General features: G+C 44.3%; 1 protein-coding gene across 1 annotated transcript in view; it reads left to right on the top strand.

Moving 5' to 3' along the window:
- Positions 1–17,345, top strand: part of LOC139907931 (calmodulin-binding transcription activator 1-like) — a 49,959-nt gene extending 32,614 nt beyond the window's left edge. The window contains exons 8-21 of the mRNA XM_071894457.2: positions 2,160–4,051; positions 5,368–5,494; positions 5,780–5,914; positions 10,094–10,242; positions 10,904–11,088; positions 11,343–11,421; positions 11,568–11,835; positions 11,999–12,540; positions 13,935–14,092; positions 14,212–14,458; positions 15,041–15,109; positions 16,030–16,175; positions 16,260–16,328; positions 17,270–17,345. Coding sequence (XP_071750558.1) covers positions 2,160–4,051; positions 5,368–5,494; positions 5,780–5,914; positions 10,094–10,242; positions 10,904–11,088; positions 11,343–11,421; positions 11,568–11,835; positions 11,999–12,540; positions 13,935–14,092; positions 14,212–14,458; positions 15,041–15,109; positions 16,030–16,175; positions 16,260–16,328; positions 17,270–17,345 — 4,142 coding nt within the window. The remainder of the gene's footprint in view (positions 1–2,159; positions 4,052–5,367; positions 5,495–5,779; positions 5,915–10,093; positions 10,243–10,903; positions 11,089–11,342; positions 11,422–11,567; positions 11,836–11,998; positions 12,541–13,934; positions 14,093–14,211; positions 14,459–15,040; positions 15,110–16,029; positions 16,176–16,259; positions 16,329–17,269) is intronic.
- Positions 17,346–22,776: the final 5,431 nt, after the last annotated feature.

Genomic DNA, 22,776 nt, shown 5'->3' with positions numbered 1-22,776 from the left:
TTAGAGATATAGGCTAGCTATTTTTTAGAATCTTTTCAAATGAGGTTAGCATTTTACATATGGGGTGCTACATTTAAATTCAAAATATTATAAAAAAAACAATCATCACTTACCATCAGTTGTTGAGAAGGTTTCCATTCGTTTTGCCCACAAACACTGCATCTTGGTAACTTGGGGGTCATCGAAAATCCTGACTTTCCCAGTCATATTTACCTCCTTGTTTATGATGTTCATGTGCGCTCAACTCATAATTCTGATATTTCAAACAAGACCTGAAGGCATGATAATAGCTTGAAAACCAGCTATGTAGCAACATTTGCTGCTGCATGTTGATGTTAGCAGAACTGACGCATGTTGCACTGTCAGTTCTTGTGCGATCAAGTACATTAATCAATTTGTGGCATTTGGTCACATCTGCCTCGAGGGACTGTTTTTCGCCCCACTTTTGTAGTTTTGGTCTCCTGATTTTCCACGTCCATTTGTTAGGTAGGCTCAGTCACAACAAAAAAGTGAAGTTGGCGGGGGAGAAAGATGGACTTGTGATGAACTTATGACCGCCCACACACACCTACCAAACAGTGGAACTACCAAACAGTTTGGGACTTCTTGCTACTCCAGATGGCCGGTCCGCCTCTCTCCCACCCTTACCCTCTCAACCCTCACACATTCCCTAAACCAAGAAAGATGAGTCACCTTGGTTCAATAATAATACCCCAAACAATTATGGTATTATTAATGATAATGATGATGATGATAATAAAATAATTAGCTTTTTTATTATTCATAATTCACAAGGGGTTAAAAGATCTGAAATGTAGCTAGAGGCCAAACCTAACCAAGCTTTAAATGTAATCCTAACAATCAGTGCAGTGAAGCTAAAATAAGGATAATATGGTCCTGTGACATGCAGTTAGTCTTTGTAAATAACTTGGCAGCAGAATGTAGCACAATCTGGAGCTGTGTCATGGCTTATCAGCAGAGACAAATCTAATCTTTGAAATGTTAATAAGTTGGCACAAACACATCTGACTCAATTTATTACTGTGTTGCTCAAGGTTTAAAGATTAATCAAATGTGGCTCCTGCTTTTTGGACACAGGTTTGCTGTATAGAATTAAAGGACAAAGAGACAACTGAATTTGTCTAGAGGTGTGTTCAGGCCCACATATAATGATTTGTATAAAGACAACAGTATTGTTTAAAGAGCCACTTATAGAGACGTTCAAAACATCTATACCCTTCAGCCAGGTAGTATACAAAAGAAAATTTAGGGAAGACTGTTTTTTGATGGCCCAGACAATTAGCGCCATGCTGCCACCTAGAGGCTGAAGCAGATTGCAGCCTAGAAAGAGAAGCATGGAGGGAAAGAGAGGAGACAGAGGTGCCCAAAATATCCAGCATGTATTATTCATAAATGAGCATCAGGGAGAATAGATAACTACAACACACACAGCAACACACATGCCTCCTCCCCATCTCAACCCCAAAACACACCCACGCACACACACACACACACACACACACACACACACACACACACACACACACACAAACAGATTTCCTAATCTCATACATCTTTTGATCTGGTTTGGAAGGGCAGATAAGGACAGTTGCCCAAAAGTGAATGGCTTGTTGTTTACCAGTAGTACCTCACATCTCCCTTCCCCGCTGAGTCATGTTCCTTGTTCTCTACTCCTCCTCTACTGGCTCTAATTTACTCCTACTTTTCCTTTTCCTAGCACTTCTCTCTGGATCACTCACTTGGTCGTAGGGATATTGTCTGGGTGTTATGGCTCTGACCCTTGCACACCTATTGGTTGTTTCACACTGAGTCAGTTAAATGCCTACAATGTAAATGTAGAAATGTAATTCAGAGATTGGAAATATATGTCAAACTTCATATAACTTCATATTATTGACCATTTGTACATTTTTCACATATGTATTTAGTGTTTTAGAACACTTCAGTCTTGAGCAATCAAAATTGTATTACAATACACATTCTGAACACTGGAGGGCGGCATTTCACACTGTACGATGTGTGTGAGGCAACGCTACATTACTAGAATGATTGACCTGTGGAAATGAAAGGACAGAAGATGTGGACAGTATACATTGACTTAAATGCGGTCTCATTTGTTTTTGTGTGTCCCCTCTCAGGTGCTGGGAGCAGCCTGCATCAGAAATGTTCCAGTGTGAAGCAGCGTATCATCTCATCCAAGCAGGAGTCCGGGGCGGCAGCGGGGGGAGGGGGTGCAGCGGGGACGGGCGCAGCGGCAGGCCAGAGAGCCGGGGCGGCAGATGGCACGGAGGTCCAGAACAGCGATGTGTCAGAGGGCCAGACAGAGGCCAGTCCTGGAGGGGGCAGGAGCCGAGCGGGAGGAGGAGAGAGGAGGAACGGCAGGATAGCCAAACCCTCCCTCCTCCCACAGAGCAGCATGGAGGTGTCCTCCTCCACCTCCGCCAACCAGGTGGAGGTCCCTGACACCACTCAAAGCTCCCCGCTGTCAATCACCAGCGACATGGCCGATAGCCCCGCCCTTGCCATTGGGGCTGGCCTGTCGCAGAGCACAGCTGTGTTCATGTCTGAGGTCACCACGCTGACCGGGGATTCAGTTTACTCTGCTGGCCACACCCACCTGCTGGCATCCACCCATGAGAGCGCCACTGCTGGCATTCTGCTGGCCGTTGCCCCTGAAAACCAGAGGTTTGCGTCATTTCCTGGTGGGGTCGGGTTAGGGGAGGGAGGGGAGTTGGTTCTGTCCAGCTCTCTAGACTCCGGGGGAGGAGTCAACCTGCCTGAGACCACCATGACCTTTGACCCTGACTGCTTCCTCAACAATCCCAAGCAGGGCCAGACATACGGAGGAGGAGGAGGGAAGACTGAGGGGTGTAACGGCGATGACGGGGGGCTCCACTGTTCCTCGAACGGCTACGTCTACAACCCAGCCCTCGTCAACAACATCAAGACTGAAACTACACCCCTGGAGCAGCCGTTAGCCACTCAGAGTGGCTATGTGGGAGAGGGGACGGGCCTCAGCCCCAGCACCACACTGGAGCAGATGGACTTCAGCGCTGTGATGTCGTCAGCCTGCGTCCAGAGTCTGACCCAGCCCACACACCACCCCTCCCCCAGCCTCTTCCTCCAGGCCTCTCCCCAAACCAGCCAGCCCTCCCAGCCACAGACCAACGGTCCTGAGACGAGCCAGGAATCGGGCGAGGCCCAGGCTTACATAGGCCTACCCACGGTGCAAACAGACTCTCCAGTCACCAACGGAGACCCGCATACACACCTCCACCAAACCAGCCCGGACCAGCAGGCCCTGTGTGGGAGGAACGGACAAGGCTCTGCAGTGGGCTCTTTTCCCCTGACGCCACAGGATACTACCGTGGATCAGTCTGGCAGCAGGGGGCATCGGGAGGCGGGGGGCTTAGAGAAGGGGCCTGAGAACGGGGGAGAGTTATTGCTCAAGCCTGGGGATCCACACGAGGCCTATGCGGGCGTCAACGCGGAGCACTACCTGCAACCCACAGATGACAATGGAGGAGGAGAGGGGGGCGGAGGAGGAGGTGGAGGAGGAGGAGCAGGTGGAGGAGGAGGAGGAGGAGGGGAAAGTGAGATTCTTTGCAATGGTGTAAGCTTGTCAACAGCCAACAGCTCAGTAGTAGCCAGTCCTCAGTCGATAGCTGCTGGTGCGGGCATGGAGGGGGCGCTCTACAGCTCCACTCTGCCCCAGCAGGGTGGGGGGGTATCAGCCACAGCAGCAGGGGCAGGAGGGGCCATCAGCCTGGAAGGCTTCGAGGCCTCGTTTGGGAGCCAGTTCTCTGACCTGATCAATGATTTCATCTCAGTGGAGGGGTCTGGAGGAGGTGTGGGGGCGGCTGTCACTGGGGTTCTGATGCCCCAGGAGGGGGCAGCGGGAGAGGAGCAGGGCACAGGAACCGCCCCCCTGCAGGGCTCAGAGGTGGAGCAGGGAGCTCTGGGACTGCTCCAGGAGACTGGGAGGCTTTTTGGTGTGACAGACTACTCCCCAGAGTGGTCCTATCCAGAGGTTAGTGTTTATCATTCATTGTTTATTCCTTATTGTCCCCTACAATGAAATTGGGTTGTTGGGACTATGGATCGGTCTGTCACACAATATCTCAGACACCACTGATTGGAAACTTAAGGGAATGATGCACCTCACCACTGTGGTCCTGCATTTTCAAAATTACACTGAATGTCTTCGGGGGGGCTACATTGTTTGTTAAATTGTTCATGTGTCACACAATATCGCAGTCACTACTGATTGAATTCTGATGAAACTTGGGGAAATGTTTCATCTTACCACTGTGTTCCTGCATTTTCCAAAATAACAGTAATAGGCCCAAGTGGGATGCTACAATTACAGGTCAGAATAAACAATTCTAATAACCAGCTGTGTCTCCGACACAGCAGGTTCAAATGACATATAATTTGTTTTGGTGCATATATCCAGCTATACTTGCTTGCCAAATTTTCCTCCAGGACAATCAATGTACACTACACTGAATTTTCCACCATTTTGAGTTTCTTGAAAAACAGTTTTCCCCCTAAGGCTTTTTGTTTTATTTACTGATTGATCAAAGGGTGACTGCATCATTTGTACAATCAACCGAAAATGCCAAAAAGAAAACATTACCAGACAACACAAATGGCCCTACAAAAATAATTTATTTGCAGTATTACATAACATACTTAAAACTTTGACCTTTTGCATATTTGTATAACTTGTTACTGATTAGCCCAAAGGCATTATTCCTAGGGGACGACATGTTTACTGGTGCCTTGTTTCTTTATTATTTCTGTTGGACAGTGTAGGTGAACTAGACTTACAGCAGTAAAATGCAGGCAGGGACAAAATAGTCCCTCTAATCTGTCATGCCACTCTAAAATCTCTACATAGATGATTTGACATTAGAAATTAGAAGTAATTGCTTTGCTCAGTGTCATCTTGTAAGTCAGGCAAGTTATAATATGCATCATATATCATATATACTGTATATTTATAATATGTAACAAACCTTTTCACTACTGTGGCCACTGTGGCTCTAAGGAATGTTTTAGTGGCAGATCCGTTCAGCTGGAATGGGACATACTGTACACACACACACACACACACTCACACACTGACTGACAGCAACTTTCACAAGGGTAAATGGTGACACCGAGACATTGTAGCAAGCCTACAGTGCAGTGTCTCATTCTTTTAAACACACAGACACACTCTGTCTGTCCTTGTTAACTATGTTGAACCTTAACAAAACCCTCAGAAGGAGCATCCTGTCGACATCAGGAGTGTGTCATTGCTGTGTGTTATTAGACTCTGTGTTTGTGTCTGTGCTGCAGGGAGGGGTGAAGGTGCTGATCACAGGTCCATGGCTGGAGTCAAGCAGTGAGTACAGCTGTCTGTTTGACCACATCAGTGTCCCTGCTGCCCTCATCCAGCCTGGGGTGCTGCGCTGCTACTGCCCAGGTAACAGGCCTGGGTGCACACACACACACACACACACACACACACACACACACACACACACCACACTATTCTTGTGTCAAATAAGCAATTTCCAGTGAAACATTTCCCCTTTAATTATTTTTCCATCAACTGTCGGCTACTATACTTGTGAGGACTTATACCTGCCACAAGTAGAGATAAACCTGGTACACACACACACACACACACACACACACACACACACACTTACAGTCACCCTTATGCACACACGCTTAGTCCTTTCCTGATGTCTGTCTATGTTTTCAGCCCATGACACAGGACTGGTGATGCTGCAGGTAGCGATGGGTGGTGAGGTCATCTCTTCCTCGGTGGTGTTTGAATACAAGGCACGCGACCTTCCTGCCCTGCCATCCTCACAGCACGACTGGCTGTCCCTGGACGGTGAGTACTGTTTGTTTGTCGATGTGTTATGACCGCTTGTGAAAACAAGAATGGGAGACCACATGTTAAAGTATGGTTAACCACTGTGTTAATTAATCCAAAAAAAGAGCACAAAACATTAAAGAGATGGAATTTGTACATACAGTAACTGTACTGAAAGATATTTTCTATTATATGTGTTTACTTTGTATGGCCTTTACAAGACTTACCCCTCTGCCACCTTTGATCACTTAAGCCTCTACAGAATTTGGAGAAAACCCTGTGTGTGTGTGTGTGTGTGTGTGTGTGTGTTTCTGTGTGTCACTTTCTGTCTGCTTGTCTGTCTTTGTACTGCTCTGTGTTATCTAAATGGTCATGGTTTGTTCACAGCCGCTGATAAACTGGGAAGAGGTCATATTGCTGGACTAGTACAGTATCTTTATTGTTTGCCATTTGTTTCTGTGTTCCTCTGAGCCTGGGAGTAGCGTTCACACTGTTTCCCCTCTCCCTGCATGCAGATATAGATCCAAGAAGGGAGCTCAACTGTTTTGACAACTGTTGTCTGAAGGGTGGGAGCGTATACCTTTCATCACCATACAGTTCCCCTTCAAAACTGCTGCAGGCTTTGTCATGGAGCTGTTGGCTTTGTTTAGGACACACTCATTTACTACGGATTCCTTTGTGAGTGTTTGTATGTCAGAGAGAGTTTGGGAATGTTTTTTTTCTTAGAGCTGTTGTGATATTTAAATGATACTGAATTAACAATACAATAGACTGTCTGGAGGATATGTGGAGGATAGACTGAATTGTCTTTGATTTGATTCACTTGGAGCTCAGAAGGGTTTAGTAGTAAATCTGTACACAGCACCTGGGGGAGAGCTTCTTTGTGCAAACGAACTGCCTGATGCAATTCCAGCTCAGAGACACTCGGGTCGCCTCACTGAGGCATGTCCTGGGTTACTCCGTGATCGCCCCCGTCTCCGCGTTGCGCAATGCGGCAATGCGGCTCTACAGTCACAGCAGGCTGGCTGTTTGGTGGAGCGAAGGGCAAGGACACCATGGCATAACCGCGGTCCACTTCACACAGTCGAAATGTTGTTGCACAGCACTAGCGGTGAGCACCGTAGCCTCATCTTGTACACGTGCCAAGATCACTTTAAAAGATGATACTAGGTTGCGCTCTGCCTGTTTTCGCTCCGGTCCTTTGTTTGGCCTCAAAAACAACACCAAGGCAGACTATCTGGGAAGAAGTCCAAGAGAAATCAATTTCTAAGCAAATTTGCGTCAACCCAGGTGTTTGAGACATGTCACTGCTACAATTTAGTCTGTCTATAGTCTGGGTATTGTTGTGCCGATGACGACCGAGCCTCCTGCAGCTCCAACTCTGGCGGGCGGATTTGAAGCGCTGCTCTGCCAGACACGACGTGTAGACTGCTCGCTCTCTCTCGCTCTCGCTCTCGCTCTCTCTCTCTCTCTCTCTCTCTCTCTCTCTCTCTCTCTCTCTCTCTCTCTCTCTCTCTCTCCACTTAGTTCTGTTTTGCTCGGTTGGAGTAGCAATGCATGAGTCGCACACTTCAAACTATCAGCAAACGGGTTGAACAGAAGCAAGAACAAAGAGAGCAGCAGACAGAGACTCGCGGTTTGGGTTCGTAGCTAATTTGATTTTAAACTGACGGTAGCCTTCAAAACGCACAAGTTTATTGGCGTTCAGCTTTGTGTTGTTTGTAGTTGGGTTAAGTTTTTTTTTTCACGCTGCCTTAGATGGGCATGAAGCTGACTGTTGTCTAAACTCTGAGTTCATAGCTGTTAAGCCATGATGGCTACTTTTACATCTCACGTAGGCTACAAGCCAAATGTTTTCTCATGTGCCAATATAGCCGATGATGCCCAGCCGGCATCGATTTCAGACAAAGGAGACAAAGAAATGCAACAAAGCACAGGCATTGTTTGACACGCTAGATGGTTCAAATAAAACGCCTCGGGAGACCCTGTCTGATTTTTTGCTGCAAACTAATGATTACAAGCTCCTCGTGTTTGTTTTGGGTAATCAGCGCTCGGCTGACCCGTTCGGTTTCAGCACCAGCAGCAGTGGACAGCGCCAGTGAACCACAACAAATGAGCGCGAGCTGCTAATGTGGCTGGAGATGCTGATAGGCCTAGAGTCAGTTTACCTTCTCACAGAGACATGTGGGGGTGCTGCTGATGTTGATAACAACCTGAATAAATGTATACAGTGTAATATAGCTTTTCAGAATCTCTCTGTTTAAGACTTTGAAAGTTTCTGTAGTGTGTTGTGTGTGTGTGTGTGTGTGTGTGTGTATGTGTGTGTGTGTGTGTGTGTGTGTGTGCGTGCGTGCATGCGTGCGTGTTGAGTCATTTTTCCCACTCACAATGATTGACTAAACTATTAGTAGAACAGTCATTAAATGCCAGCTAAACATGAGTTTTAATTATATTTGTAAAATGTTTACATTTGCGTTGAAGTTAAACAGATCTGTATTTCGAGTACTGATGTGTCAACAAAGTTGATTAAAGATTATTTTCCACCTGAAATTATATGGCCAAATACATTCTGGACTGGGGCTATAAACTCCAACTTCTCAGAAGTCATAGTCAAGTATTTTGAAGCCCAGTGCTGACACCAACTGAAGAGTGTAAAAACTATATATTATACTTCTGATGCTAACAGACCAGAGTTTTCCAGGTAACACCATTTTCTCATGTTCTGATAAAAATAGTCAGTTGATACAAATAAACTGATTAAAAGTTCAACTACTATACATTTAGAATAATACATTTTTATTTAGGTCCTCTAAACAAACCCTGTTTTAGTGTTTTTACATTGTCTTTTAGGTGTACCATAGAACTTTCCGAATGTTGGGTTTGGTTCGCTGAACATCAAAATTCAGATTTAATTTGAATTATAGCTTAGTAGATGTTGACTATAACTTGAATACTAAGAACAATAATAATTGAATAATAACAACTTGAATAGTGCTTTAAATTATATGTAGCATATCACTGCACCAGGAATTAGGTTTACCTTCAATCCCTTTGCAATCACCAGTTTGCTTCACTTGGCTGCTTTGTTTCTTGTGTTCAAAATGCAATCATGTTATAACAGTGTTTTGAAAAATCAAATTTTCAAATTGTATAGTAGTTGGTCAGTCAAAAATCCATGGAAACCAAGGTACATATACTATCTGGAAGCAAGAAACCTTTCAAGTGTTATGTTTTCAATAACTATCCTAAATTTGGTGCTCCAGAAAAACATCTTAGTCAACTAAGATTAACCATCAAATAAACTTTGAGAAGCAGGTGAGGGTGCAATCAATAGCAGAACAAAAAGTGCTAAAGTAGTAATCCTGTGGAGGAGTCGTCTTCTCAGTCCTCCTCTTGTGTTATTACTGTAACATGTTGCATGTCTCTCTCTGCCCTCTAGGAATGAGTGTATGTGTGTCTTTGTGCATCTGCATTTGTGTGTGTTTCTATGTGCTTTTACAGGGGATGAAGACTGCTGCTTCTCAATGTGTTTGCCAGTTGTAAGAGTAGAGTTTGTTTTTCTGCCTGTTCACATGAGCTCTGCCACTGATGGCTGGAGAACTCTGCTCCCCTTCTGATTGGCAGTCTGAAATGGGAGGAGCCGTGATGTCACTCTTATTGCGCCACCCTCTCTGCCCAGTTTGTGTGCTGCAGACAGAGCAGAGAGAAAAATAGCAGGAGTGAAATGGGAGGAGAGAAAAGAGAGAGACTAAGAGTGAGAGAGCAGCAGGTGGGATGACATAATGTGCACTGCAGCAAAACTGCAGCAGCACTGGAACAAAGACTCACATTCACATACAGTCACGCACAAACATACAAAACCTACATAAGCATGTTAGATGTATGCTTATTCACACGCATACCATGTAGTACTTTCTTCTTCAGTTCCCTCTGTGGGTAAAGGGATTTCCTGCAATAGGTTGATGGCTTTCTTGTTGTGAGTTTCATTCCAGATTTATTCTAAAGTAGAGCCCCGCAGGGTAGAGCTCTTTAGCACAGATAGTCAACATCATCCCTCTCTCTTAGCCTCTCTTAGTACAATGCACATTTGCTAAAACACGTATTAATATTGATTTGCTTAACTACAGCCAACAACTAGCCACAGGCCCTTTGACTGTCCCACTCACAGCTCTGTATGTCCCTCTTGTGTTTCTGTAGATACCCAGTTCAGGATGTCCATCTTGGAGCGTCTGGAGCAGATGGAACAGAGGATGGCTGAGATAACCAATCAAAACCCCAGCTCAGAAACCATGGCAACCAAGGGTGGAGGAGTGGAGGGAGGAGGAGCCACTGATCACCAGTCTCAAGTAAGGCAGAGAGAAGTGATGTAGTTTGGGTGACATTTCTTTTTACAGCTGTATGGCCTGGAAAGTATGAAGAGATTAGCTGTATCAGGATAACATTGTAGCTGATATAATAATAAGAAGAAGAATAAGAAGAAGGAGGAGAAGAAGAAGAAGAAGAAGAAGGCTAATTTGTTTAGCACAAAACCTTGCTTGCAAAAGTGAAATAATAAATCTGCACAGGCATAAATAAACAGGTAAAAGAAGGGAACAAAAGCAACACAAAATATAGAGATGGTAACAGTAATTAAATAAAATATTAAATTAAAGCAACTCTGTAAATCTGAATCACTGTAAAAGTGATTCAGATTAATTTTGAAGATGACATGAAAATTATTTTGATGACTTAAACCGGTTGATCAGGTCATTCCACAGTTTCTGAGCTATGAAAGAAAAGAAATAACCTATCAGCATTGAAACAGCAGCAGGGACCTGGCTGTGTATCTTACACTTTCCTCCACAGCGAGTCAGAAGCTCTGGGATCTATAGCTGAGCGCCAGACTCTGCCTTAGAAGTATTGTGAAACCTTGTGACACCTTGAAATTGATTTTAAAAATCACCAAAACAAACCTTGGTGTCTACATGCTTAACTCACCATGCCCTCTTCCTCTCTTCATCTCTGCAGGTCTCCCCTGAGCAGGGTTCATTCGAGGGTCGTGTGGTGGTGGTGTGTGAGAAGATGATGTCTCAGCCATGCTGGGTTTCATCCAATCAGCTGGTCCACAGCAAGAGCTCCCGAGGAATGACCTTACTGCATCTGGCTGCAGCTCAGGGCTACGCAGGGCTCATTCAGACACTCATTCGCTGGCGGTGAGAACACATACATGCACACACACACATACACATACACAGTTGCTCAGTTGGCTGAAGCACGTACAATGTAACTGCGATGTCCTAGGTTTGAATCTGGCCTGGGACCTTTGTTGCATGTCATCTCCCTCTCTCTCTCTCCTAATAGTTCCTATCTGTATCTACTTTGAACTATCAAATAAAGAATTAAAAATAATCTAAAAAAAAACACAGACATTGACAGGTAATTTTACTATTGTTGTCTTGTTCTGCAGCACCAAGCATGCTGACAGTATTGACCTGGAGCTGGAGGTGGATCCTCTCAATGTAGACCACTTCTCCTGCACTCCACTGGTAAGTATGTGATTGAGAGTGTGTGTGTGCATGTGTGTCTGTGCGGTGGGGTTGTGCACGTGTTTGTGCATACATGAATGTGTGCTTGAGTGTATGTGTGTATCCATGCATGTGTGTGATTTGTGTTTCCCATTTGCCCTCTCCAGATGTGGGCGTGTGCTCTGGGCCATACTGAGGCAGCATTAGTGCTTTACCAGTGGGATCCAAGAGCTCTGGCTATTCCTGATTCGTTGGGCCGCCTGCCACTCAACATTGCTCGATCCCGGGGCCACACTCGATTGGCTGAGCTTTTAGAGCAGCTGCAACAGACTCCTCAAGCTCATGGCCAGCCTACTGACACTTGGATGGACAGGTGGAGCGGCGAATCACAGCCCAGCGGAATAAGCGACAGTCCCAACCCTAACCCTAACTCAGGTGAAGAAGCTTACTGTCTGGTGTTGTTTGATACTAACCAGGAAGAATTTCTCTCATGTTACTAAGTTGGTATATCCCGTGTGATAGGACTACATATTTTGTCATTGTTAGCACTAGTGAATTCTCTCCAGCTCTTATTTATCTAGCCTCTCTGTTTCTCCAGAGCTGAGGAGAGCCAGGACAGAGGGCCAGCCAGACAGCCAGACTCAGACCCAGAGCTGGAGCCAGACTGGACACAGAGTGCCACAGGGCAACCAGGGAGACCAGGGAGGCCCACCTCCAGCCAAGAGACTCAAGCCCAGCCCAGATACCCAGCAACAGCTAGCTAACTCAACCCCTGGCACCAACACCCTCAACCCGCTCCTCCTCAACTCTGCCCCGAGTCCTAACACCCTCACTTCTCTCCCACCCAGCACCCTACAAACTCAACCCCCTAACCTCAGCTTCCAGAACATGCCTCCTCCCAGCTCCAGCCCTAGCCGGCCTCAGCTCCCCAGCGCCCCACTCTCCCACCTGCAGGCCAGGATAGGGGGGTCTGGCGGGGGCACCAGGTGGAGTTTGAGACAGGCTCTGGGGCGGCGCAGCCTGGCCAGGAGGATTCTGGGAAAGGAACGATTGGCCATTCACCTGCGCCAGAGAGTGTTGTCAGACAGGGGAGAGGAGACAGAGCTGCTGACCTATCAGGATAACACAGAGGACTTGCAGGTAGGGGGAGCTTATGATTAGAAGCAATTATTGACCTCATTCCTTACATAGAGCTAGACTTTCTGTATGTAATGTATGCTGTATACTGCTTGCTTGCATGTGTGTGTCTGTGTGTGTCTCAAGTGAAATCATGAAAATGGTCAGGTGTGCAATGGGTGCTGAGGGTGGGCAAACAAAGATTAAATGTTGATAGCAAAATGGAACATAAAATATACAGAGTAAACACAGTAAGAATGCTCAGACATCATGGAGGTCCATGCAGGGACATCAGTCACCATGTAACAACTACCACTGGACACAAAGACAGTCAAGGACCACAAACATGAAATAAAAAGAGATAGGAGATGCACATAGCAGACAAACTCATTTGTTTACTCCCACTCACACAAAGAGACACACACCAACATGAATGAACAGGTGAACTAAGACCCAGAAACAGGACACGCAAACTAAATTCCCATCGGCAGGAACCTGTGCTAGTGTTAACTAACTAGTCTAACCTTACTCTATGAAGAGACTGAGTCACTCCCAGTAATTGTGCAAAGCTAAGGTTGGCCTAATGATACTGAAAATAAATAGGTTTTAGACATTTGTAGAATTTGTCTCTCTAATCACAACAGGGAGCCTGTTCAAAAGAAAGGGAGCACGATAAGAAAAGCTCTGCTGCCTGCAGTTTTCAATGAAATCTGATAAATAGGATGGCCCATGTAATATTTTATATATTAGAAGAAGCACCTTCCACCATCCGGCATCGATTGGGAGCCAGTGTAGGGAGGACAGGATAGGTGTTGTGTGGTCAAATCTTCTTGTTTTGGTCAAGATTCTGGCAGCAGCATTTTGTACAAGCTGAAGATTTTTAATGCTAGCATCAGGTAAACCAGACAACAGGACGTTGCAGTAATCAAAGTCTCGATGATACAAATGCATGCACTAAGGTTTCTGCATCTGCTGTTGTTAATATAGGTCGAATTTTAGCAATATTGCAAAGATGGTAAAAGGCAGTTTTAGTAATGTCTTTGATTTACAACTCAAACGGGAGAGTGGGAACGAATGTAAGAGGGACTCTGGAAAATCCCACAATTATCCAAGTTTAGAGATGTGTTCTCAAACAGATACCTGTGTCTTGTTGGCCCAGTGACTAACATCTCTGTTTTGTCAGCATTGAGGTTTGAGGCAGAAGTTTAGGGACATCCGTTGTTTGACTTCAGATAAGCATGCCTCTAAGTTTAGGAATTGAGAGCAGGTATTCAGCTTAACAGATATGTAGAATTGAGTGTTGTCAGCGTAGCAGTGAAAATGAATTCCAAATTTACGGAGGATTTCACCAAGAGGTAGCATGTAGCATGTGTCTGTGTATATATGTGTGAATAATGCCTGTTCTGGGTGTGTTGCAGATGGACATGACAATGCTAGCTGATCACATCATGGAGGCTTCATCTGGCAGGATCAAACAGGAGGCCTCAGTTACCATGGAGACTGAAACGGTCCCAGGGAAGGTGGGGATCAGCAGTGATGTCAGATTGCTGTCTGGTTACCTTGGTGACTTGGAGAGGTGAGTCCAGAACACTTTCAATTTCTACCATATGTTTTTTCTGTTCCCTTCACATTGCTTATCAAATAGTGTAAACCTTTTTGTTTGCATACCATGAGACTCGGTCTGCTTTTCTCCAGGTTCTTATACTCCAAGCCCCAGACTCCTAGCCCCAAACCAAACTCTCTCTCAGGGCCTGAGGATCAGGAAAGTCCCCAGGCTAAGCAAGGCCTGTCCTCCCCCTATGACTGGAGCTCCTTCCTCTGTGCAGCTATGAAAGAGGAGAGGTTGAAAACTGACTCCTCCCGTCTAGCCATGACTGAGGCAGAGCAGAGAGAGCTGTATGAGACTATCAGGCATGCTCTACACTCCCTCAGAAAACACAAGGTAAATCACCTCCATTCTTTTGGAAAACACAAGGCATATGGCCTACACTATTTTAGCAAACACAAAGTACATGGCCTACTCTCTTTTAGAAAACACAAAGTACATGGCCTACACTCTTTTAGAAAACACAAAGTACATGGCCTACTCTGTTTTAGAAAACACAAAGTACATGGCCTACTCTGTTTTAGAAAACACAAAGTACATGGCCTACTCTGTTTTAGAAAACACAAAGTACATGGCCTACACTATTTTAGAAAACACAAAGTACATGGCCTACACTCTTTTAGAAAACACAAAGTACATGGCCTACACTCTTAGAAAACACAAAGTATATGGCCTAAGTATGCGCCCAGAGATGGTGAAGTAATCTAATGCATTTTGTCACTCTATATGTGTAAGGCCTGGTTCCAATATCAATCTAATTTATCCTCCACTCTGTTTCTCTCTCACACAATTCACATTTACTTGAAAAAGCTTGAGATGAGCACGACCCATCTTAAAGGCAAAGTTGAGCTCATTCAAAAGACTTTATATATGCTTTATCTATGATGTTGATACAAACTCTGATGTCACTCTCCCCAGGGTCCCATTCAGGAACAACGCAAAGAGATTGCAGCAGTGGTCCAGCGCTGCTATAAGAGATACAAGCAGGTAACGGCTAACATACAGCTACTGAGTAAAGACCACACTGGGAAATATTATTGCTGACTGTGGATGCACCGACCCACTACCTAGCATAGTATAGAGCCGATGCTGACCTAAAACACTGAATCAGATATTAGCAAATGTTTATTATCTGATCCTTTGATATACAGTAAATGGATTCAGCTTAAAAGTGATACACGTCATAAACACAACTGAATTGAATTTTCGTATTTGATACTCATATTTGGTGCTAAAGCTTATTTTGTTGAAACAGCAGTTAATTTGAATAAACTACAGTTATAAATGTTACGTGGTGTGGTCTCATCCTGTGCTTTTATTCTTCCCTGTACTGGTATGAGCTACTTGTTGCATTTTATATTTCTAATAACTCTAATAGCTTAATTCCATTATATCTCATTGGCTTTCTACGCCTCTACACTGACGTTTTTAATGCATCTATCAAAGATCCTAACATCATGACTTCTATTCATTGTGGAAAAATATTTATTTACACACGGGTTAATTTTACCGAACATTTTACCAAAAAATGATACTCCAGACAACTTTAGATGGTCCATCTTTGTTCTGATGGAAATGCTTAACAGTGAAATACCACAGTGCCACACATTTTGTAGTATTTTTTACATTTCAGACACTATATTGTGTTTTTGTGACTTTATCTCATTTCAGTTTTATCACTGATTCAGAAAGGACATTCTGATACTTGGACTTGTGGTGGTCAAAATGTTGGTACCACGAAAACACCAATCCTAAGCAAAGTGCACTCACATAAATGGATTATCAACAGTTGTGCAGAGGAAAAAATGTGAAAAAAAAAAAATTGTGTATCAGACTGTTATCTCAAAGTTGTGTACTCAGAATGCTTTGAGCAGAAAGCTTTGTAACACTGCTGTCTTCTCTCTCAGTATGCACTTTATAAGAGGATGACCCTGGCAGCCATCCTGATCCAGAGTCGTTTCCGGAGTTTCCATGAACAGAGGAAGTTCCAACAGAGTCGCAGAGCAGCGGTCCTCATCCAGCAATACTACCGCTCCTACAGACACTCCCTCAGGTACTACACACACACACACACACATACACACACAGGGTGTATACAAGTACCATTTTCTCACGCCTGTGTCTTCTCCTACAGCAGCCTCCTCACTAAGAAACAGAACCAGGCTGCTCGCAAGATCCTGAGGTTCCTGCTCCGATGCCGCCACAGGTGAGGCATGAAACTCTACACACACTCACACACACTCAAACACCTCTAGACACACATCCAAAGGCACACACTCCCATATGTGAACACCCACATGCAAGTGCACTCGCACACACTCACAACTGCGCATACACACACTTACAGCCCACTGCCACGCCTCCGCTCACTACATTGGCGCTAATAGTTGGTGTTGTTTTACTGTTCCTGTGAAGCCCCTTGATGGACCATAGGCCTCTGAAACGGGTGAGTTTTCTCTCTCTCTCTTTTTCTCTCTCCTTCTCTCCTGGTGGCTGATGCCTGTTTGCATGTCAGCTGAGGGAGGGGGAGAGAGGAGATTCTGGATTATCATCCCTCCCTCTCTCTCCCTCCCTCCCTATCTCTCTGTCTCTCTCTAGCTCTCTCTGTCTCTTCCTCTCTCTCTCCCCCCCCTCTCTCTCTCTGTCTCTTCCTCCCCCCCTCCCCACCCTCTCTGTCTCTCTCTCCGAGGACTGCTGAATGATGTTGGTACTTCTGCATGACAGACAGATAGAGGAGGGAATCTTGCATACGGTCTTCCTGGGGGCATGTTTTGAGTGACATCACTAGAGGACTCTTAGTGTCTTGCTTGGCCTGCCAGTCTCTTTTCTCTTGTTTGCATTGATGGGTGGGGGGGGGATAACAGGATGGAATGTGTGTGTGGTTGCCGAGTGTGTGTGTGTGTGTGCGAGTGTGTGCAAGTGTGTGCAAGTGTGTGTGTGTGTGTGCGCGCATATGTGTGGGAGGTGGGGGGTGTTGTTGAATAACTTTCCCCCTCACTCTGAGAATGGCCAAATGGCTAAACACATGCTGCCAGAGACATGCACACAAAGACACACACAGATACATACACACACACACACACACACACACACATAGACAGAGAGCCGTCTGAGTGTGTCTCTAATGTGTGCTTGGTTTCCCTTCAGGGCCAGAGAGCAGAGAAAGGCCAGGGGTCCTGAGAGCCCTCCGCCGGGCCCCACACACAGCCCCCTCAGCCTGTGAGCAACCTCTACACCCTTCCCTCCCTCCATCTCCCCTTTTTCTTTTTTCTTTCTCCTCCTCCTCGTCCCCCCAACTCCTTCTTTTTCCATCATCCCCTTTTCTTTTTTCCTTCCCCCCACTCCCCCCCCCCAGCACCCCCCGTCCCACCTCTCCTCTTCTCCCTCTTTCTCTCTCACCCTCTATCCCCTCTGCTCCCGAGAGGGAGAGACTCTTCCCAGACAGACTGAGGACAGGATAGGTGTCCATCATGGCAGCTCAGACAGACAGACCGCTGGGTGGAGCCCGGGGACCTGGCTCTGACCACAGCACCACTGATCCTCCTCCGCAGTCCCACAGGGAGGCCATCACATTAACCTCATGGCATCTTTGCACTCTTCATGGGTATGTTTCTTTGCAAGAGCAAGTCAACGAGGCGAATGAGAGAAAGTGACGACGCGGCTGACGATGACATCCTGCCGTTTATGGCAGAGATTGGATGTGGAGAAAGGCTCCTGTGATGAACGACTGGCTCAAGATAAAGGCTACCTTGACATGCAGAATCTATACAAAACCTGTTGCGTTTTGTATCTAAACAGTGATCCATGTAAGAATAAGAAAACATAAACCAAATATCACTTCCATGTTGCATTTGCATGCAAGGTTTTTTCGCTTACTCCTCCTCTCCATCGTCCTGAAGACCAGTTGTGGCAAATCATTTTGCAGACTCAATATATGACATTACCACCAACCACTTTGACTCACAGGCTTACAAACCTGTTAATCAGTCACCCGATCAAAGGGGGAGGAACTACACTTGAATGTAAGAGGGACATTGTCAGATAAGGGTTGGGGTCTGAATAACAATGTCTTAATTTGTTACATGGACTTTGTATGGAGTCGTTCTCAGAGGCAGCACTTTGCTAGCCTGATGTGGTGTGTCCGTGTTTGTTGAATTCAATGCATGTGTTTGAGCTATGAGCTCCTGCATGCTTGCCAAACTGCTTTAGTGTTGTTTATTTTGTATTTCTATATGTAGTTGTGTCTCACTTATGTCCTCATCAACTTATCCTTGCCCTGTGTAATGTGAACTGTGTAAGGACAAATGACTTCTTGTTATTTTTGGGTGCTTTTTTTTTACTTTATTTATTTAAGGGTCTAATTATTTATTTAATTGGCTCAAGAGTGGTTTAGCTTGAGACTGGTTTTCCCCCCTTGTGTGGTAAAATGTGACATGTTCCAATGGTTAACTGTCTCTGTTAGTTTGTTCTTTGCGTGAACCTCTAAATCCTAGCTGTGGTTTTGAGGAGAGTGTCACATACCATTGCCTTGACTTCTTCTTGACTCTGAGAGGTCTCTATGCTTGCTCTGTACAGGACATGGGTCCTATACTTGCCCCTATACAGGGCATTGGTCCCCATCTTAGCCCATATGGGCAATCAAATCCATATTTTGGACTATTACATATTCCTGTATATAAACTGACGAGGTAAGGGGATATGAGGACCCTGAATCTTTTTTCATAAGAGGACTGTATTTAAGATTATAAATTATTTTACTCCCATAATGAGAACTTAAGACAGAGACCTGGGTACACAGGACGGCTGTATTGCTTGTAAATAATGTAGATATTACAAACGGAGTAATGTGCATGAGATTTAAGACAAAGAAACAGCAAAAAGAACATGTTAGTGGCTATGGACTGTGAGAGGATTTTAACTACTTCACTTTAAGAGTATCCAGTATAAGTGTTACTGAAAAGAACATTTTGTTAAAGCATGCAACTGAAAAATCTAACGTTAGAAATATAAGTGGGAAAACAAAGTTAGCTGAAACAATTATCTTTCAAACAAAACATTTACACTTTGTGCTTTTGTTTCTTGGCTAGCAAAAATTAAACCCTTTTTGCCAGTGGTGCCAATTATTATGAATGCTATTTTGCCTACCAATATGTTATGTTGGGAAAACCAACACCCAAAAGATATCAGTAAGATCCACAGAGGCAACACACACACCATGAACAGTATAGAAGATCTAGTAATAGCTCAACCATAGACCTCCTAAATCTTTTGAAGATGGTCTAAAGCAGGCTTATATGGATGATGATGATGATGATGATGATGACTATGATAATGATGGTGATGATGATGATGATGACTATGATGTTGATGATGATGATGATGATGACGATGATCATTTTAATGTGAATGCAATGACGGATGACCCAAAAAGGGATGAGGGCGCTACATTCTTTACAATGTGGTTGTGCTTCAGCAACATACTAGCTTTTATCAAGACCATTATCACACCTACAGCGGATCCAGCCTGGCCTCCAGCCAAAGCTTTCCATTTTAAAACAGAATGTCTCCTCCCCACTTTTTACATATCGTTTAATTACGCCTCCTTTCTCCTCATGTCACTGCCAATGTATGACCTGTACTTTAAAATTCTAGACAGCTCTGTTTAGAAAGTGCCTGCTCACTAACAGAAAAGTGCAAGCTAATATCAGGAACCATCTATTGTATGTCCTCCAAAACGTTACCAGGTACCTGTTTATTTTCCTAAATTGTGTGTTAAAAATTAACTCAAGGAAAGTGTTAAACCTGATGATCCAAGTCTAATTTAGAACCTCTAATTTGCCGGTGGTATGAATGAATGCTTATGGCCTGATGTTGCTTTATGACAGAAAGCAGTAATTACAGTATCACGTTTTTGCCCCATACCTGTGTGTGCATTTTGCAGTATTACATAGTACAAGAAAACCATAGAATTCAGCTTCTGTGTTTGATAGGCACTGTCTCAAGAGTCTATTCAAAGATCTAATGTCATTGTTGGAAGGAAGGTGTGTTTTCTTGCATGCACTTGTTACTTTGTCTGTCTTCTTCCAACATTCAACATAAAACATAACCTAGCAGTTTTCCAAAAGAAAAAAAACCCTTATACTCATAACCACCTTCTCTTTTTCTTTGTCTTTCTCTCACTTTCACTCACTCACTCTCTCGCACAAACGCACACACGCAAACACGCACATGCAAAGTCAAACGCACGTGTACACAGCAAACACATTCACCCACACAAAAACGCAACACTCTCTCTCTGTGCTTATGTCTTTGGGAACAGTTAAATCTCTCCCTTAGATTTTACTCAGGGTTGAAGAACAGGGAGATGGTGTGTGGAGTGTGTAATGATCCACTGACACACAGGGTTATACAACTACTGGTGTGTGTACCTTTGTGTACGCCTATGTATGTGTGCATATATGTGTGTGTGTGTGTTAGGGATACTCCAATTGATCATACATTCAGTATTTGCAAATATTAACTCTAAAAATGTCATCTCTTGATTGGCCTGCTCTGATATTCCAGTCTTATTTTGTGAAGCAGAAAATGTGATCTGTTTGCTTCCTCTGTTAGCCACCAACCAAGCTGTGTTGCACTCCTTCTACAAAGAAAAAGCTCCAAATTCCTTATTTTATATCACTTTACTCACATATCAATTCAAAACAAGTAATAAGTGCTTTTTCTATTCATACAACACTTGCCCAGAAAAAAAAAACTGTCTTCTAAGGTTAATAAACGCACAAGATTTTTTAGTACAAAGAATTCTTAAAACCACTGCAAGAATAAGTATCAGATATGTGTCGCCTGATTTTCTTACTTTATTTTAAAAACGAGTCGGACAAGATAGTAAGTTCAAAGAATCACAATTGGAGCATCTCTATTATGTGTGTTTCCCATGTTTTCTGAATTTTGAGCATATATACGGAGAGACAGCCGCGGCCTTGTTCAGGACGGTGCTGTCAGGAGCATTCACGCTGCTGCTGTTTTGGCTGCGCTGCATCTCTCTCCATCACTCTCTCCTCCTCCTATAACTGCCCCTCCTCTCACATCACCACCACTACTGTCACAAAGAAACTCGGGACTCTTGGGTCTAAACACGTTGCACAGACACACCTGTAACACACCAACATGCAAATGCTCACGCACACACGCACACACACATACAGAAAATCCATCAATATGTTCATGTTCTCGGAGAGGATGGTGACTGTAGAAAGAATATGTAGAGTAGAAAAAGTGACAAAAGATATCGCCATAGTAGACAGCTGTTAGCCATGCGCAGACATGACCTCTGTCCCCAGAAGTCAATCTAGAAATGAATGCTATAACCCTTCAGGCCTTGTTTTAAGAGAGCATGGCCAAACACCACATTGCATGCTAGAATGGTAGACCCTTATAGATAATCTATGGCTAGACCTCTCCTTGCCTTCCTCTTCTCTCACCCCGTCTCCCCTCTCTCATCTCCTGCTGTGTTCCCACCTTGCCTGCCGTTGTGTTTTCCATGCCTATCTCAGTCTCTCCATCCCTCTTTTTTGTAGCCTAGTTTTTACTTTTTTCTTTTTACAATTGTGCATGCACAAGCATCACTAAATTGTTGATGTTTTTAAAAGAATATTTTGTTGCTGAGGCCATGCAAAGTGTTTTGAATTGCCCTTATATGTGGAAAATGTCTTCTGAATGCTTTACATAATTTCTGCTGTAAAATGAAATCAGAATAAAAAGAAAATTTGCACTTTAACTTTATTGTCTGCACATCTCTGTACAGAAAAGAAACAGACAGAAACACATTGTTGGTGGCAAATAGATTCCAGCCTTTGCCATTAAAATGAAGTCTTTCCAAGATGCAGTTTTGCAGGCTCAGACGTATTTGCTGATAACTACATAGAAAAAGCACGAACGTGGCTATCCCATTTAGTTGCTGGATGAGGCCTTTAAAATGCCCCTCGATAAACCCCATGAAGAACTCTTCCCAAAAAGAAGAACCATTCAGTAATGTTCAGCACTACAAACACCCTAAATGCTCACAAACTGGGCACTATTGTGAAAAAATACTGACATATACTGTCATCAGATCCTACAGTGTCAGCTGACCTCAGAGATTATAGTATATAGAAGGGGACATGATCTAAGGGATAGACTGGTGCATGTGTGGAGGAATTGTATAGGTCTATATAAGCTGTGCACTACTAGGCCTGTAGGTGTCACTGCAGGCTGGTTGTATGTAAGTTTCTACTCTTCCTCTGTTAGCTCCACCCCGAGCAAAATATAAATACTGACCGGTACCCAGTGTCCGGTCTGAAGGACGTTTCATTACTGGAGTGATGACCTTTCCCCTGAGCATGTAAAATAAAAGCGTAATCAACAGCAGTTAACTGAGTATTGAAGAAATTCCATGACACATGCCAACAGCAAACCTCGGAAGGGCGTCACTCAAACTCTTCTACACCCACTCCGCAATGGTTGCTACAAATGCAGAGGATGTGCACAATGCAACAACATGATAAAATGTGAATACTTCTGTCATCCTCATACCGGCAAAAATTTCCAATGAATGATGTAATAACATGCTTTACTCCTAACCACAACCCAACCCTAACCACACACACACACACACA

The sequence above is a fragment of the Centroberyx gerrardi genome, chromosome 5, assembly GCF_048128805.1.
Source record: "Centroberyx gerrardi isolate f3 chromosome 5, fCenGer3.hap1.cur.20231027, whole genome shotgun sequence".
NCBI classification, from domain to species: domain Eukaryota; kingdom Metazoa; phylum Chordata; class Actinopteri; order Beryciformes; family Berycidae; genus Centroberyx; species Centroberyx gerrardi.
The sequence above is the reverse complement of the archived record's forward strand: the minus strand, read 5'-3'. Positions and strand labels throughout refer to the sequence as shown.